Below are 18,784 nucleotides of genomic sequence, written 5' to 3' on the forward strand. Positions count from 1 at the left end.
TCTTCCAAGCAGGGGCGTAGCAAGCTTTTCAAAAGTGCGGGGGATGGATGTGGTTTGTTTATAAACAATAAAAACGATGAATACAGTGACAGAGGGGTACAAAATGCAGGGCTTAAAGTTCTCCGGCACTGTGCCGGATTTCCGGCTTGCAGCGTTTGGCTGGGAAAAAATTATCCAAGTTTTGGTGCTTGTAAATGTGACGTGACAGATCCCTATAGCGTCGCGTGAACGGATGATCTCTAGCTGTTAGCTAATGAACAATGTTAAATACAGTTGTTGTTGTTGTTATAATAAATAAAAAACGCATTATATGTCTGGCCTGATTAGGTTTTTTTTTTGTCTTGCGAAAAATGAATGCCTATCTTGTGTAGCCTACCTCTATTTATCCAAATGAGTCAATATTGAGTCAAATCACAAGCACTGAACTAAATTTAAATCATTAAACTTGTGTCAAGCAATAAAAAAGTAGCTTATCAGAAATTGTACCATGTAAACAATATCAATTGTTGTTATTCAACCTAATACAATTCTGCTTAGTTACTAAAATGTTCAGTTTTGTTTTCACACCAATTTGATATTTAAAAATAAAATATTTAAAAAGTATATAATTATCTAACATCTGACTAATTCATGCATGCAGTCCAGGATGGTCCCAGAGCATGAGCTGGAGCTTTTTGATCAAGTAAATGTGTTGTCACCTGACACCTGGCCCTCTCCAGTGCCACAGCTGTACAAGAATTGAGGCTGTGTGATAGTCTGGCAATGAACTACTGTAGTGTCAAACAAGGTTTAAGGGACTACAAGGAAAACCCAAACATGGCCATTAAAGATGGTCTTCTGAAATTAAAACACACAGTAGATACTAGGGGTGGCACTGTTCGCTGAAAAAAACCATACCGTTCGGATCACCACACACGGTTCGGCATGCGCTGGAACCGTGGTTCAACTTAAATCTGACAAAGCATCTGTAACATGGTTTGCTACAAATAGCACGTAAAACAAACTGGGTTCAGTTAATATATGTTTCTGTTGATGGATGCGCATTCTGGATTCCCAGACATTACAACAACAGCATTACAAAAAAAAACACTGGACAAATCATTCACTCTTGATCAATGTGAATGCCGTATGCTGGATTATGAGCAGTCATTTATTCAGTCATCAACCGGGTGCTCGTAGCGCTCGCACACAGATGAGATCTGTACTTTATTCAATTTCTGTACCTAAAAACTTATGCTAGACCTGCCTAAAAAAACTAAAAAGACAAATGAAAATCACTGCTTATTGTTTGTATGTTTACTTTATTGTATTTATTTGTGCTGTTGCTTGTAGTTGGATAGAATATTCTTCTTCTTTTTTTTATTAGAAAGTATAGTTTTTCCATAAACATAGCACATACCGAACCATACCGAAACCGTGAAACAAACCGAATGTGACAGCTGAATGTGAAAGGGGATTTTCAGTGATGAATATTATTGTTTCACCGCTGAGAAATCAGCTGAAGATTGTCAATGTGTCCTCTTTGATGTTCGTAAAGTTAGTGGGTCCACCACTAAAGTTGTGGAACCCAACTAAGTTTGTTAGGAAGTGGGTGATGACAGGGATGTCAGCAGACCATGCTGCCTGTAGACAAAAACAACATAAACCAGAGGAGCCTGCATTTACTCCTATTTGGAAGTTGATGAATGCATGAATTGTAGTATGTGAATAAGTAAATCTGATTTATTTAAAGTGTAAACTGTTATGTCTGCACAAGTGTTGTTCGGGTTGTTGAATAATGCATTCATTTGAGTAATTACCTCCCGTGTCGGTGTGATTAAGTGAAGTGAAAGTGACACACAGCCAAGTATGGTGACCCATACTCAGAATTCATGCTCTGCATTTAACCCATCCAAAGTGCACACACACAGCAGTGAACACACACAATCCATGAACACACAGCCGGAGCAGTGGGCAGCACCCAGGGAGCAGTTGGGGGTCACCCAGGGAGCAAGTCTTGGTATTGCCAGCCCGAGACTCGAACCCACAACCTTAGGGTTTGGAGTTATACTCTCTAACCACAATGGCCACGACTTCCCCAAATTATAAATAAAATATTACATAAATAAAATATAACATAAACTGCCAAAGAAATTGGCCCTGATTCTCTTAAATCAACACAATTTTCTTATTTAAAAAGATGTTTACATATTTGCCAACCAATATTTTCAAACATGTTCAATTTCATACATTTTCTGAGGGTGAAATCTGTTCCCTGCTTGTTAACATTAAAGGTAAAAAATAATAACAAATTGTAAAGTATTTATCTTTGTTTGAATAACTACTCAAACTTACCTTACACGTTAATACTGGAAAAATAGCCCAGGTGTAAAACACATTACCGGTAAGTCCATTTATGGCGCGATTTTTAATGTTGACCACCGTAAATTTGGGCTCCCCCTCCCTACAAAAGCCAATTTAACCACTGTGTACACTCAACTTTGGGACACAGCTGTCAGGTCAACATACTTGGCTGTATGACACGTCACTTTTTTCTCTCTCTCTCTCTCTCTCTCTCTCTCTCTCTCTCCAGTCCAGCGGATGGCGCTAAAAACACATTCGTTTGTTTGGCAAACACCATAACCTCAGCGGAAGAAGATTAGTTTCACCGCGCTCTCTGTTTTTTTTTTTTTTTTTTGTGGTGCTGGTTTAATAAAAACTTTAAGTTGTTTCTGTAAACGAAGAAATACAGATTTTTAATCAGGTCAATAAATACCAGTAATATTCTCATCCTCACAGTCGTGACTACATTTTGATGAAAAGCAATATCTGGAGGAGTATCATCTGAACTGAGATCTGCTGCTGTGAAGATGGAGTTTGTTAAAGAGGAGAGTGAAGAGAACACGAGTGAACCAGAAACCTGGAGAATAAAACCCGAGGAACCAGAAACCTGGAGAATAAAACACGAGTGAACCAGAAACCTGGAGAATAAAACACGAGGAACCAGAAACCTGGAGAATAAAACACGAGGAACTAGAAACCTGGAGAATAAAACACGAGGAACCAGAAACCTGGAGAATAAAACACGAGGAACCAGAAACCTGGAGAATAAAACACGAGGAACTAGAAACCTGGAGAATAAAACACGAGGAACCAGAAACCTGGAGAATAAAACACGAGGAACCAGAAACCTGGAGAATAAAACACGAGGAACCAGAAACCGGGAGAATAAAACACGAGGAACCAGAAACCTGGAGAATAAAACACGAGGAACCAGAAACCGGGAGAATAAAACACGAGGAACCAGAAAGAAGCCGAGAGAATAAAACACGAGGAACCAGAAAGAAGCCGAGAGAATAAAACACGAGGAGCCAGGAGAATAAAAAAAGAAGAACAAGCAGGTTGGGGTTTATTCTGCATTCATCTTTAAATAGTATTTGTGCTACAGACACAATTCCTTTACGCAAAAAAACGTTAACTATTATTACATTGTCTTAAATCCATGTTTTAAAATTATTATGGAAATGTAACTGCAGTGACACTGAGGAGATTTAATTATTACTTTAATTAGACTTTATTTTTGTTTTTTGGAAATCAAGAAAGCGTATTGAACTCAGAGCCTGGGAGACTGAATATGTTTTACGTTAGTAGTAGAAACCAGCGTGGTAAAGTTATAACCTAGTAAGTTATAGGTTAGTTCAATTTCAAGTGTTCGCCAGACATTTGCTTTTGTGTGCCACCACTCTAGTCGTCAGTCCTACAAAGATACCACAACTACGATTAGTTTTAACATTATGCAACATCATTTTAAAACAGGCTAAGTGTATTGTAGCAGCACATTTCAACCAGAGAAAGCTTTAATGTGCTATAGCAGCGCTTGATGCTTAAGGGACCGTCTGACAATTTCACCGATTGGGTTTAAAACGTCCAATGTATATGAACTAACGTCGCTTCTAACATTTAAAATAAAACATTGCCAAATTATAAGGCGTGTATAACTCAAAGTGATTTAATACAGGTGTGATTTTGCCAAAACCTTCCTTCATATATGCAGTACAGTACAAAATTATGTTCAAAAAATACTTTTGTTTTACTGGGACACAGGAACCAATGTGTCCTCATAAACCATATTTATGTTGTAGTACCCATGCCATTGTACACATGTGTGTCCCCATAAACCATATATTCCAGTATAGACAAATAAATAAATAATAAATGTATAAATATAAATTATGTGCTGTAGAACATATCAAATGTTTAAACTGAGAAAATGTATCATTTTAAGGGAAAAAATAAGATTAAAAATGTCATGACATCAACACATATAAAAAAAAAGGCCATGTTTACCACTGTGTGACATCTCTTCTTTTTATAACAGTCTTCAAACGTCTGGGGACTGAGGAGACAAGTTGCTCACGTTTAGGAATAGGAATGTCGTCTCATTCTTGTCTAATACAGGCTTCTAGTTGCTCAACTCTCTAAGGTCTTCTTTGTCGCATCTTCCTCTTTATGATGCGCCAAATGTTTTCTATGGGTGAAAAGATCTGGGACCTCATTTATAAACGTTGCGTACGCACAAAAGAAGGCATACGCCACTCTCTACGCAATAATTGATATTTATAAAAAGCAAACTTGACGGGAAAATGTGAGGTCCTTCACGCAAGCTCTGACCCAGGCGTACGCACAAAAACGGGTGAAATGAGAAATGGCGACACCGTCGGCAGATGGAAGAAACACGTGAAAGTGAAAATGAAAATACTGCCTGTCATAAATAACATGAAGACTTCACAAAGCAAGTCTTACAATTAACAGCCTACACGAACACCCATTTGATCGATCAGCAGTGAAACAAACCAAAAAAATCAAACGAATATTACAAGAGAAATTCAAATGAACACATATTTGCAAAAAGAAAAGTGAAATATGTTCTGCAATAATATTGGCATGTTGTGCAATTCATCCTCATAAATAATATAGTTAACAGAACGAAATAATGTACAAAACTGATATTCTCGTCAATGAGTCCGTCTGGCGGAGCAGATATAGATGCAATTAGATAGACAGATAGATAGATAATTAAGGAGATAGATAGATAGAGAGATAGATGTATTAATTGTCCACTGGGGAAAGTTGTTTTCAAAGTAAAACATTTCTTCATAAGCTACGGAATTATGGTATTCATGCATATGCCTTTAGTTTGTTTTATTTTTGATAAAACAATGTATGGCGTATGTCTCAACCATTCAGAAAGCAACAAGAAATTACATTTGCGCTGAACAATTTCCCATTTCCACGTCGATTATTATTACCGACATCTGTAGCTTGTCAGATGCAAGAGGAGTCAGCTCCGGTGTCCCCTTTCCCCCACCCGTGGCAGACACACTCTGGCAATGGAGCGCTAGACGTTTTTTTGCCTCGACTTTGATGTCCGACCATTTCTTTTTTATTTCGGCCACGGTCCGAGGTTGTGAGGCTACAGAATTTACGGCGTCTGCCGCCGTTTGCCACTCAAGTGCCTTTTTGGCATTAGTAATGCCCACACTGTGCCCTCCAAACAACATTTTTCTCCTCTTTTCCACCTCGCCAACGATAACTTCTACTTCACATTGAGTGAAGTTACGTTTTTTTGATTTCCTCTCTGTGTTTGCCATGATTTCGCAATCAATGAATATTAACTTGTGGGCGTTTCACGGACTATTTATGGGCAACTATGGGCGTGTCATGAAGCCGCAAAAGCTGCGCTACATTTAGAATTGATTGTGATTTATTAAGGGAAAAATGCGTAGGATGTGCGTGCGCACGGTTTTATAAATCCGAATATTTCTGTGCGTACGCACGTCCTATGTTTCATCCGTACGCCACTTCTGACGCAAATCCTACACAAAGTTTTATAAATGAGGCCCCTGGACTGCAGGCTGACCATTTCAGTACATGGATCCCTCTTCTATGCAGCCATGATGTTGTAATTGATGCAGTATGTGGTCTGGCATTGTCATGTTGGAAAATGCAAGGTCTTCCCTGAAAGAGACGACATCTGGATGGGAGCATATGTTGTTCTAGAACTTGGATATACCTTTCAGCATTGATGGTGCCTTTCCAGATGTGTAAGCTGCCCATGCCACACACACTCATGTAACCCCCCATACCATCCAGGTTCAGTCCTAGAATGAGTCCTGTGTGAACAAAAGCCAGAACTAATGCTGTAAAGGGTGTGTTGTAGTGATGATGCACGTTATCGCGCAACTCTTTTAGAGCGTGTTTTGAATGCAGATCAACTTTCGCAACAAAATGTATTTTTCAAATTGTAATGAAGCAGAGATCAGTTAGCTCCTCATTTTCTGTGCTAAAGCTGAGATCATTCGCTAGGTTAAGTGAAAGTTAATGTGCCTAGCTTTTTTGACTCATACTAGGGTTGGGATAAACGATTATTTTTTAAACGATTAATCTAACGATTAATTTTCCAGACCGATTCGATTTCGATTATCTCCCCATTAATTGATTACTAACAATTTATACATGTTGAATTACATATCTGAATGAAAAAAACATGAATTCCTTAACATTGCAATATATGTTTATTGCTCTTAAAATTACAAAATAAAAGACTGACTAAGAATGCATTACTTTGCACTTCTATAGAGATAGCATTCAATAAAACCTTGATGCCTTGAAAACACATAGCTTACTGAAACAAGCTTACTGAACACATAGGGCCTAGCTTACTGAAAAAAGAAGTTCTTTCAGATGAAAATAACAACAACTTGATGTCTAGCATTCAATAAAAAAGTTCACCCAAAATACTTGTTTAGAGCAATTGAAAGAATACAGTAACCAATGTAAACTTTAGGGCTTTAAGCTAATACAGAGAGTGCTTTTCCAAAAAATAAAAATTAACAGTGGGAGCCAGCAGCCTGTCATGTAGAAAAAAAATTCTCTGAATGCTCCTCGTGAAACTTTGGCGTTCCACCCTTTTTCTATCGTGTCTAATGATTTTGGTTAATATGCACGAGGGAGAGAGAGAGAGAGAAAGAGAGCAAGACAGCGCTCGTGTTGTTTGAAGACTGTGAGTGCGCGCGCACAGCCGGGGCTCTCTCTCGTACGCGCCCTGTCAGGCGCAGCAGTCATTCTATTCTACATCACTCACCGATCAAATAAGGCTTTGACAGCCGCCAAAAAAAAGATCAATGCAGAAAAACCCCTGGATTGGTTATGTAACGTTGGCCAGAATGTTGATCCGGCCATCGCGTATATTCAGCGCACATAAGGTAAACGTTTTGCAAACGTTTTTTAGAGAAATAAAAACAGGTCGACGAATCGATGCGCATATTTTGCGTCAACATATTTTTTGCGTCAACATATTTTTTGCGTCGACGTCATCGATGACCTCGACGCGTTGTCCCAGCCCTAACTCATACATTACATCACATCCTGATGTCACGTGTCTTTATACCGTTACATCCCTATTCCCAACACTGTAGACTATTTTTGATAACTACTATTGTTGTAACCTCTAGCCCATAATGTCTCTTTCCTTCCTGGGAGTTGGTGGGTTGGTATAAACATTTTCTCTGAAATTGGTCATCATAGTCTTTGCTTAAGCTTTTTGTGTTATTAAATACTAATTTAAATAATAATAAAAAATAGCCTGTATGATTAAATTCTCATTACCAAAAAAAAAAACGTTCTCTCTACCGCAACTGGCCTTAAATTGTTAAGTAAGTGAGAATGGTGTCATGGAGGTTGAGGTTTCTTAGGATGTTTTGCTTACAACAGAGAAACCATGATGATTTAGCCAATTTTTTTACTCAATGTATATAATCAGATGTTAATGAAGTATAAAACATTTTTGAATCTAACATTTTTCAAAATGTGTAAAACTACCCGTTTCGGCAATGATAATAAATTTTTCACGTACACTTTCTGACAAGAGAATTTTTAACTTTAACAGTATGAAGAGATCTGCCTACCTGGTAGCTATTTTGAGGCCATCCTTAAAAATATTCTTGTTTGCCGTAACCCGACCGACCCTGTCAATTTAGCACCGACTCAATTTTTTATTTTTTTTTGCTTTTAGTCCGACCGACTTGCCCTTTGTAAATTTGCGTTAAGACCGACCAATTATTTTTTTACTCTTCAAACAATTAATACAAATGCAATAAAATACTACTAATTATATTTAAGTATTGTAAATATATAAATTGCCTTGGCCTACATACAAATTAAGGCTATCTTTAATAAAAAAAAAAACTCTTGACGTCATCTGCGTTTACACGGATGTCACACTGTAGCCTGTTCGTTCGCTTCGTCTCATACTCTCACTCACTGTCAGAGTCAACGGTTCGCGCTTGGTAATGATGGCCGCGGCTGCAGTAAATTAAATTTTCGCCGTCACTGTTCAAAGTCATACGTGTTCGGGCTCGACACCGTTTTAACTTGGCACGAAGTTCTGGAAAAACTGTGCTCAGATCTTTTCCTATCCCTTCTCCTCTCTAGTCTAAAACCGTGACCGTGTTGACTGTCACTTTATGTTCGAAAATCTATTGCACGAATCAAGCACGAATCAACCAACACAAGTTTCGAAAACGAAAATAAGAAAATTATTTTAACGACCTTTTCTCGGAGCGCGTCCAGGTTTTTTTTTTTTTTTTCTTTTGAACAGTCGTCACACAGCAAATGCAGCTTCGGACAAACACGCATAACAGCAAATAATACTTCTGCACAATGTTTCTCTTTTTACAACAGAAATGTGAATTCAGCCGGTATTCAGTCTCATACAGTTTCGGGCTTGAATCGCCTAGGGCTGTCAAAATAGCGGAAAAAACTAAATTCGAATTTTTTATTTAAATATGATCAAAATTCGAATTGTATTCGAATTTTAAATGCATAATTTCAGTTAGGGTGAAGAAAAGCTTTTTGCTTCTCTTCTGAGGCTCAAGATAGCGCATCAAGCAAAATATTACTGCATGTTTATTCAAAGCATTAGAATACATGACTGTGAAAAAAACATAATATTTAAAATAATGTTTATGAACCAATTATTTTTAATTAAGTTGCTTAAAGAACTATAAACAAAACAGCATCATGTATGCATGCATTGTTAAATAAATAAAAAGAGCGGAAAACCAGTCACACAGGATACATTTTTTCATTTAAAAACATGAGATGCGCGAAATATGCGTTCTGTGTGAACGGCTTGGTTTCAGTTTTGATGTAAACAAGATCTCCACATTGATTTTTTTTTTCTTAAGTGGCTTCAACTGGATAGGCTAACATAACCTTATAATGCAATGACACATATATTGTCATCGCATCTCGTGCGCGTACACGAGGTGAAAGATGAGAAAGCAGATTCTGCGTGTCGAGCTCGTCCGCCTTTGAAAGTTGTGTAGACACAGCTGTGCGCGCGGCCAGATGGAATGGAACACGTACCGGGGCTCATAAGGCAGCTTCCTCAATGCACGCCTAAAATTCATATGCGCATTCGAATGTGGATTTTTATTTTAAATTCAACGAATATTCGAAAAAATATTTTTTTTGATATCCTAAGAAAATCGCCTATGCGTTTTTTTTTTTTGTTGTTGTTAAAATTTAATCGTAAACACAGCCATGTTGAAGCCTGCAGTAAATGTTTTGCATTATGGCAGTCCACTCTGCTTATTGTTTTTCGAAAATGTTGCACTCCTGTTTATCATTTTGCACGTAACTTCACGCCAATAAATCATCAGAAATATTGGTCTTTACCAATATATTGAATCTTTACATTCCTCCTGCCTGTTGTCCGTGGATTTAACTATATTTGGTGTTATTTGCCGTATAAAACTTTAGACATGCAAAATCGATTTTACAATCGATTCAATGATCACTTGTCTCTCAAATCAAACAGGATTTTTTTCACAAAAGTGACAACCCAAGAAAGCAAAGTAAACGTTCTCTCATTTGTAGGTTGCATTGATATGTAGCGGTGGATGCAAGTAAAACAGTACCTCATTTTTTTTCTCACCTGAAATTCATGCAATAAACATGTTTTTGACAAAGATTTAAATTTGTTTGTGGTCTATATAGCCTGCATCAAAATGAGGTTTGCAATGATGCGACCGAAGGCACGGGTTGAAGACCCAGTCAGTGACGTCACGATATGCTAATTTGTTTAAATTCATACCGACGTCATCACCATCACAAAAATTTACTTTTTTTTTTACATTGAAAAATATAGACCGACCTACCGATCCTTTTTTTTTTAAAGAATTACTGTTACTGCAAACCAAAATATTTTTAAGGATGGGCTGAAGGTTCTGCCACATGTGTTGCATAATTTAAAATCAAGATTTATCTAAAAAAAAATTTGTGTATAAATGGCACTCAAATAATGTTGCGGAGGATGAGTTCATCAGTCATGGACACTTTTTTTTTTCGACTTTTGTAACGTTAATATTATACATGAATATTCAGTCTGTCATTTTTCTGTAGTGTGAAAAAATCTAGCAGAATATCCATTTACTTTTTTCAGAATATTTTAATTCTAGTTTGTTTAAATTACAACATTCAGACACAGGAAATGCAATAAAATGTAAAAATAATTAATTTCTATGTTGAAATTACTGAAATAGTATTTGAAATAGTATTATATCATTAAAGTATTGTCTTTATTATGATGTTTTTATATATTACTAAATTGCATGTTTAATATTTAAAATAATTAGTGCCATGGCATTTTAACAGATTCATGAGATTGACCCAATCAGTGATTATTCGAGTTCAGTCAGATTGTATTTGTCTCGAAGTGTTCAATATTTTGTGTGTGGGTGAATCTGTGACCAAACTAAACATTGTTTCTCCCAATGATATGACTGTAATATGTTATTTAAATTGTTAAATTAAAGAAAGTGATCAAAGAACAAACCTTGTTTGCTGGAGCTGTCATTGTGTAGTGTTTCTCTACAAAGTGATATCACCATCCGACCTGTCAGCATAATGCAGTGATTTTAGTTATTTTCATTGCACTGTGTTAACAAAGGACAGTTTTGACCGTTTTCGTCTGTACACAAATATTTTATCCTCTTATTTTTCATATTTACCATTTGATTTTCATTCTTTTTTATAGGCCTAATGAAAGAAGAAAGGCAAGATCTGAATGAGGTGGAGGAGAAATATCAGGATCAGAAAGATCATGATGTCAATGAAGAAAAATCAGTGAGTTGCAGCATTAAAAAAACAGAAGTCAAGAGGCCTTTCATCTGCTCTCAGTGTGGAAAGAGTTTCATATATAACAGTAATCTTAAGACTCACATGTTAATTCATACTGGAATAAAGCCTTTCAGCTGCTCTCAGTGTGGAAAGAGTTTTACACTGAAAGCTAACCTTAAGAGTCATTTGGTAACTCACTCTTCAGAAAAACCTTTCAGCTGCTCTCAGTGTGGAAAGAGATTTACACGGAAAGCTATCTTAAAGGATCACATGTTAGTTCATACTGGAATAAAGCCTTTCAGCTGCTCTCAGTGTGGAAAAAGTTTTAAACTGAAAGCATACCTTAAGAGTCATTTGGTAACTCACTCTTCAGAAAAGCCTTTCAGTTGCTCTCAGTGTGGAAACACTTTTGCAAGCAACGAAAGCCTTGAGAAGCACTTGTTAATTCATGCTGGAATAAAGTCTTTCATCTGCTCTCAGTGCGGAAAGAGTTTTATACAGAAAGTAAGCCTTAAGAGTCATTTGGTATCTCACACTTCAGAAAAACCTTTCATCTGCTCTCAGTGTGGAAAAAGTTTTACACATAAAGCAAGCCTTAAGAACCACATGATAATTCATACTGGAATAAAGTCTTTCAGCTGCTCTCAGTGTGGAAAGAGTTTTAGATATAAAGCAGGCCTTAAGAACCACATGATAATTCATACTGGAATAAAGTCTTTCAGCTGCTCTCAGTGTGGAAAGTGTTTCATACGTAACAGTCATCTTAAGAGGCACATGTTAATTCATACTGGGATAAAGTCTTTCAGCTGCTCTCAGTGTGGAAAGGGTTTTACACTGAAAGAACACCTTCAGAGTCATTTGGTAACTCACACTTCAGAAAATCCTTTCAGCTGCTCTCAGTGTGGAAAGAGTTTTACACTGAAAGAACACCTTCAGAGTCATTTGGTAACTCACACTTCAGAAAATCCTTTCAGCTGCTCTCAGTGTGGAAAGAGTTTTACACATAAATCAAGCCTTAAGAGGCACATGTTAATTCACGCTGGGTAAAAGTCTTTCACTTGCTCTCAGTTTGGAAAAACTTTTACACAGAAAGGACATTGCAAGGTTCATTTGGTAACCCACTCTTCATAAAAGCCTTTCACCTTGGGGAGTTAAAGTAAATTACTGTTTTTCTGAATGACTTTCATCAACTGGATCACCTCAAGGATGTGTCCTCTCCCCCTTATTATTTATCTTGTACACAAAGACTGTAAGAGTATTTTTAGAAATAGGCATATTATGGAATTTGCTGATAATTCCGTAATTGTTGGCTTAATGAGTGAGGAGGACTCCATGATTGGCCCTGTGGTTTATGATTTTATTATGTGGTATCAGAATGCTTTCTTGAAACATACTGTAAAAGAACAATATGTAATTTTCACAGCTGGAGGGTGTGTATTCTAAATAAGCCGTCTATTTTTTTCACTGTTGTGCTGGTTTAGTTCTCTAAGAGTGAAAAACATAAATTGTCTTGATGATTGTAAACCAGGGAAATAAAATAACTTTGATTTATCCCCTCAGTTGTGAGGTTTTTAAATTTAAGGTAAGAACTTTTTTGGAAGGAAATGTATTGTGTTTCTGTTGTTTATGTGAAGTTTTTGATTGCTGCAACCAAATTGCCTTTGGGAAATAAATAAAATAAAATTAACTGAACTGAACCTGCTCTCAGTGTGGAAGGTTTTTTTGTGTGTAAAGGATACCTTGAGACTCACATTTTAAAGGGGTCATCGGATGCCCATTTTCCACAAGTTGTTATGACTCTTTAGGGTCTTAATAAAAAGTCTATAACATACATTTTCGTTATGTATATATCAGTAAATGTATTTTCTTGTTTAATTATTGCAGAACAACACATGTATACTCTAAGTTCTCCAGTAAACTAAAAGGAACCTAGACATTGCTTTGTAACTCTTCAATTAAGAGTTGGCTCATTCAGTCCTGAATGAGTCCAGCCTGCTGTGTTTCACACCCATCCAAATAGTGCACTTCCGAACTTCCTATATTTCAAGTAGTCCTTCGAGCCAGATTGGTGAATCACAGCAGAGAGATGACGTACAATTCCAAGCCAGATCCTCCTGTTGTTCGCCCTCGACGACAAATAAGTCCACATACACATTTGGCAGATTATCAAGTCCCTGGATCAGGCTATGTGAAGAGAACAGTACCAACTGCACATCTGGGTCAAACCGGAGTAGAGGAAGCTCCACCTACGCCAGAGTATGTATCGAGATCATCACCTCCAAAGAGCCAGCACTCATATGCAGGTGATCTGCTTCTTCAAGATGAATGGCAAGTGTAAGATACACAATCAGAGAATGATGAGCTTACAATCTCCTTTAACTCTGTGCTGACATGGTTGAAATCCAGCTGATGCCGCTACAACGTGTTTGTAGGGACACGTGTAGCAGACATTCAAGAGCTGACAGAATCTGCTTCCTGGCACTATGTAAAATCTAGAGACAACTCAGCGGATTATATAACTCGAGGCAAGTTTCTCTAAGACCTTTCAATAGGGAGCCGTTGGAGTCAGGGTCCACCATTCCTCAAGCTGCCACCAGATAGCTTGTCTGAACAACCTCCCTTATCTTTTGAAGAGCAAAGAAGTGAATTAGATGATCTGCATTCTGTGGTACAGTGGATAACCACACCCTTGTCAAAGCCAGAGCAATACAACACTCTGTCAGTCTTCTTAGATGCCTGTGGTCAGCAGCTTCCAGGGGCGGCCTACACCTCATGTGCCGATACCCAAAGAGAAGTTCAATGAAAGATCCTCTGTCAAGCCCAAGCTTAGTCCTTTCCTGCTGAGTTGAGTCTCCTGAGGTCAGGAAAACAGTGTCAGGTGGAAGCAGATTGGCCTCACTCTCTTCTGAATTTGACTCTGCTACAGGACTGATTAGAGTAAGAGGTTGCATCATTATGATGTGCTGGAAGCGGATGCTTTACATCCAGTTGTTTTTGACCCTCAGAATCTGGTTACTAGACTAATCATCTGGGGTTATGATGAGAGACTGCACCACTCTGGCTCGGAGTGTTTGTTTGCCTAAATAAGAAGTACATACTGGATATTAAGAGGCCATGAAGCTATCCGCCAACACCAGTGGCCAACACAAGCAGTGCAAAAAACAAGAAACATAAACAATGGCAAGGAAACACGAAATACAGGCTGACATTAAACAAGGACTCCATGACTATGACAGAAACAAACAGGGTATATATAGACAGGTGCAAACAATGTGAGTGGGAACAGCTGTGTGCAATGAAGTGATTAGTCCAGATAAAGGCTTGTGTGAAATGCAGTACTGAAGTGGGGTGACGATATGGGGAAGTGAGACCTCTAGTGGACACCCAGGGATACACAGACCAGACACACAGACATTACTACCCCTCTAAGGAGCAGCTTCCAGATGCTCCTCTGAAAACAAAAAGCAAACCAAAGAGACCAGGAGGGAGGTGGAATGGTGGAGGATCAGGGGGAGGGATGGAGGGCCAGGTCGCTGGAGGCGAACAGGGACAGGAAATGAAAAAACAACAAAACAAAACAAGGAGACCAGGAGGGAGGTGGAATGGTAGACAGGGTGGGTCAGAAATTTCAGGAGCCCAGGGCGGATCAGAAAGTTCAGGGGCCCAGGGCAGTGCCAACAGAGCAGGAATCCAGGGTGGAGCAGGTGGAACTGAAGCCCACTGGGCTTGTGGGAACAGCAATGTGAGTGGGAACAGCTGTGTGCAATGAAGTGATTAGTCCAGATAAAGGCTTGTGTGAAATGCAGTACTGAAATGGGGTTACGATATAGGGAAGTGAGACCTCTAGTGGACACCCAGGTATACACAGACCAGACACTGTTTTTTATGTTTAGTTTTTTTCAATTCATGTGTGCCAGTGTCCTGCAGAGTGTAGCTCCAAACACCTGCCTGGATGTTTCTGGTAATCCTGAGGACTTTGATTAGTTAGTTCAGGTGAGTTTAATTATAGTTTGAGCTTATATCTGCATGACAGTGGGCAAATATGATGAGCATGTGTAATATAGCAAACCCAAACAAACAACTCAAATTATTAACTGAGGAAAAAAAATTGACAAAGGTTTAAATACTGCAGTAGATACTTGCTAGTGATGGACTTCTCTTCTGTTCCATATACATTGTTCCAATATTTGATCTAAGAACAATAATGTGGGTTAACAGACTATAGATCTGGGTGACAAAGGACAATTTTTAATGTGTTCCTTAAAGGATTAGTTCACCTCAATATGAACGTTTCCTGATAATTTACTCACCTCTAGGGCTGGGAATTGATTTCAAAAATAATTGAATCAAAGGCGTCCATCAAGGTGAATCGACTTCTCATTCAGAGTCTTTTTCAGTTCAACAAAACATATCTATTGAAGTCTCTCAAACAGAAGGCTACATCCTAAAGGCTGCACACATTTAAATTCACAAAAAAATTAACAGAAAGAAAACAAGTCTGTACAGATAATTAGAATTTTAGGATGTAGTCTTCAGTTTCAGAAGCACAATTCACCAAAGCCATTATTACAACAGTTGTGAGATAAAATATTATTTTAAATTAAATTATTTTACAGTGGAACTGGCTTTTCCACAATTTTGAGCGCTGCATGACAATAGATCATGACGTCATTGAGGGTCTTAATCTTTACCATCTAAAATACTATTTTTTTAAACATTTCTATCAGCCAATGATAATTATAAAAGAACATGTCAGGAGCATAGATCAGTGGCTGAGAGCACATCTCATTGACAGATAAATCATGAGCTCTATCAGTCATTAATGTTCTGGTTATTTTGGTTCAGTGTACAGTTTGTTTATATTGTGCAAAGTAACCAGACTAAACTTCATAATTCAGCTGAACTGTGCACATTTGTTTTAGACACTTCATGTATTATTTAATTCATGAGATGAACGCATGTCCCTGCTTAACTAGGCTATGACTAATTTCATGGGCAAGGCTGGCAAAATTCAAAAATTTCCTATCGTCATTTTTATTTTTACAAACAAAGCTTCATATTATAGGAAGGATACATCATACGTCATATCCTGCAGTCATCATGGTGAGATCAGGCTCCTTCAATCAAAAAAACAAGAATTGGAAAAGAATCAACCCAGATAGCAAGCATTTTTGGCCCGACACTGCTTGCTGTCTGGGAACAGTGAGGAATCGATTCTTGGAACCATAAATTCCAGGACCAGGAATTGGAATCGATTCCAAAAATAGTGGAATCGAACAGCCCTACTCAGCCAAATGCCATCCAAGATATCCATGTGTTTCTTTCTTCAGTGAAAAAAAAATGAAGTATTTTGGGGAAAACATTTAAGTTTTTTTCCGCATATTGAACTTCAACTACAACCAAAATGTTGAAATCCAAATCAAGTATCAAAGGGTTTTTGAGGTGCTTCAAAGGGCTCTGCATGATCCCAGCTGAGGATCGTCTTGGTTACGTATGTAACCCTCGTTCCCCGGAGACGTTATGTAGGGGATCTCGCCTGAGAGCCCAATCACCTTCGAGTGGTACAAAACGAGCCAATGGTACACAAAGTTCCTTGGTCTGTGGAATTTGCATCGCGAGCTCCGGCCCGCAGAGCGGGTATATAAGGAGGAGCACGAGCAACTCACATTCAAGTCTTCGCTGAGGAGCCGAGCCAGTGACCCGTCGTTTCAGCGGAACAGCGATGTGGCAAGGGGACGTAAGGAACGAGGGTTTCATATGTAACAGACATTCCCTTTCGTTACGAATGGCCACATGGCTGTCTTCCAGTCACCCATGAGAGTGATACCACCCTGTCGTGAGGCCAGCACGAGTGAGAGCCTATAGCTGGCACAGAATACACATGCTACAAAGAGACTTTCTGTGGACATAAACACGTGGGATAGCCCAGAAAGGGGAACCTAGTCCCACACAGCGCTGACCAAAGGGAATGTACGCAATTACTGGACATCAACAGTGCTGGAGGAACCGGCATCCACTCGATCCTCTCCTTCAGTAGTTTTTGTCAAATATTTGGAGGTGGATGTGCACACTGGTGGTGTTTGAGGAGATTCATCCTTCTATGTAAAGTGCTTTGAGTGCCCAGAAAAGCGCTATATAAATGTAAGAAATTATTAGTTATTAATAATTAAATATAACCAGTTTCCTCAGTAGATCACAATACCATAGACTGCATTTATAAAGCTTTGTACAGGCTGTTTAATGCTGATCATGTACTGCGTGTGTCTTTACACAAAAACTATATGATGTAAATAGCCTAGAAATGAAAAACACAGGAACTCATAGTGAGTCCAGCTGCAATATCATGATACTCATTGTGATGTTGTTATAATGATTATTAATTTTGATTAATATTAAGTTTTTTGAGAGGGAGCATCTCATATTCTGGTCTGTGATAATTTTTAACTATACTTTGAGATTTTGTTGTACAAGGTAAACCTCACACACTCACACACACACATTCATATGTATTAACAAAACAAACCACTGTTTCAAAATGTGTGTTTTCTGCATGTCAAAATGTCAAGCATCGTCAAGTTTTACATTATTTGACTCATTAATTGAATAAAATAGAAAATCTTGAGGGAAGCGGTGAAGAATTAATCTTTATTTGTCAGGTTTTGTCTTCACAACTACACCACTCTATTCACAGAGAAAGACAGAACTGAAAACTGAAAAAAAAACGTGTTTCTTGAGGATTTCTCAGAGGATTTTTTATTATACATGTATATATATTTGTGTGTGTGTGTGTGTGTGTGTACATGTATATATTATACTTAAGGAGCTCATTAATTAAACACAATTTGGAACTCATGTCAACAATTTTTTGTGTTCCGTCATTAGTTGTGTCTTAATTTGATTAATTATTACACAAATAGTATTTTAAAATTACATTTCACAATTATTTATTTTACTCTATAATTAACTATTAATTTATTTAATTTTTGTCTATTCTGTTTTATTCCACCCTTGATATTACATATTCTTCTTGCTATTATTAATCTATTGTTGTTCTGTTATTTATTATGGTATTATTCATATTATACATATAATTTGTGCTATTATAAATCTATTATATCACGTATGTTATTGTACTCGCTTTTCATATTATTAATTTTACTTCAAGTTGTACTACATATACTTTTTAATATAACATATCACTTTTACTGTATTTTTACTGTGCACTGTATCAGTGCATAATATTTTAATTTTCACTGGATCCATAGCCTCATCAGTTACATGTGTTATTATTTGTTGTGGAGTTCATCTGTAGGCTATAGAGTGCTATCAAATGAAAAGCAGACTACAAGTGTGACACTTTTTATTTGTATGTACATGTTTTATTCAATTTTCTCAGTAATAGCAAATTATTCGTGTTTAAAGATGTATTATTTCGATTTTCCCCCCAGTATTTCAAAGGGAATGAGCTGTGTTCTGACCTGAGACACAAGAAAAAAAAAATGTTGGGATTGAACACAGAGAAATCAATAAAACAACTACATTTAATTGAATGTACATTCAAATTACATTACATGCATATGTCACAGTTATACTAAATTAAAATTAGAATTGTAAACCGAAA

The 18,784-nt window shown here is 37.6% G+C and overlaps 3 protein-coding genes across 3 annotated transcripts in view; all 3 read left to right on the forward strand.

Annotated features, from left to right (window-relative positions):
* Positions 1-18,784, forward strand: part of LOC132159410 (zinc finger protein 501-like) — a 531,393-nt gene that overhangs the window by 241,448 nt on the left and 271,161 nt on the right. The gene's annotated exons all lie outside the window — the stretch shown is intronic.
* LOC132157170 (zinc finger protein 883-like) overlaps positions 1-18,784 on the forward strand; it is a 499,035-nt gene that overhangs the window by 162,307 nt on the left and 317,944 nt on the right. The gene's annotated exons all lie outside the window — the stretch shown is intronic.
* LOC132131592 (zinc finger protein 420-like) overlaps positions 1-18,784 on the forward strand; it is a 74,225-nt gene that overhangs the window by 48,817 nt on the left and 6,624 nt on the right. Inside the window, exon 2 of the mRNA XM_059543687.1 lies at positions 11,081-12,207. Coding sequence (XP_059399670.1) covers positions 11,081-12,207 — 1,127 coding nt within the window. The remainder of the gene's footprint in view (positions 1-11,080; positions 12,208-18,784) is intronic.

Source organism: Carassius carassius, chromosome 1, assembly GCF_963082965.1.
Source record: "Carassius carassius chromosome 1, fCarCar2.1, whole genome shotgun sequence".
NCBI classification, from domain to species: domain Eukaryota; kingdom Metazoa; phylum Chordata; class Actinopteri; order Cypriniformes; family Cyprinidae; genus Carassius; species Carassius carassius.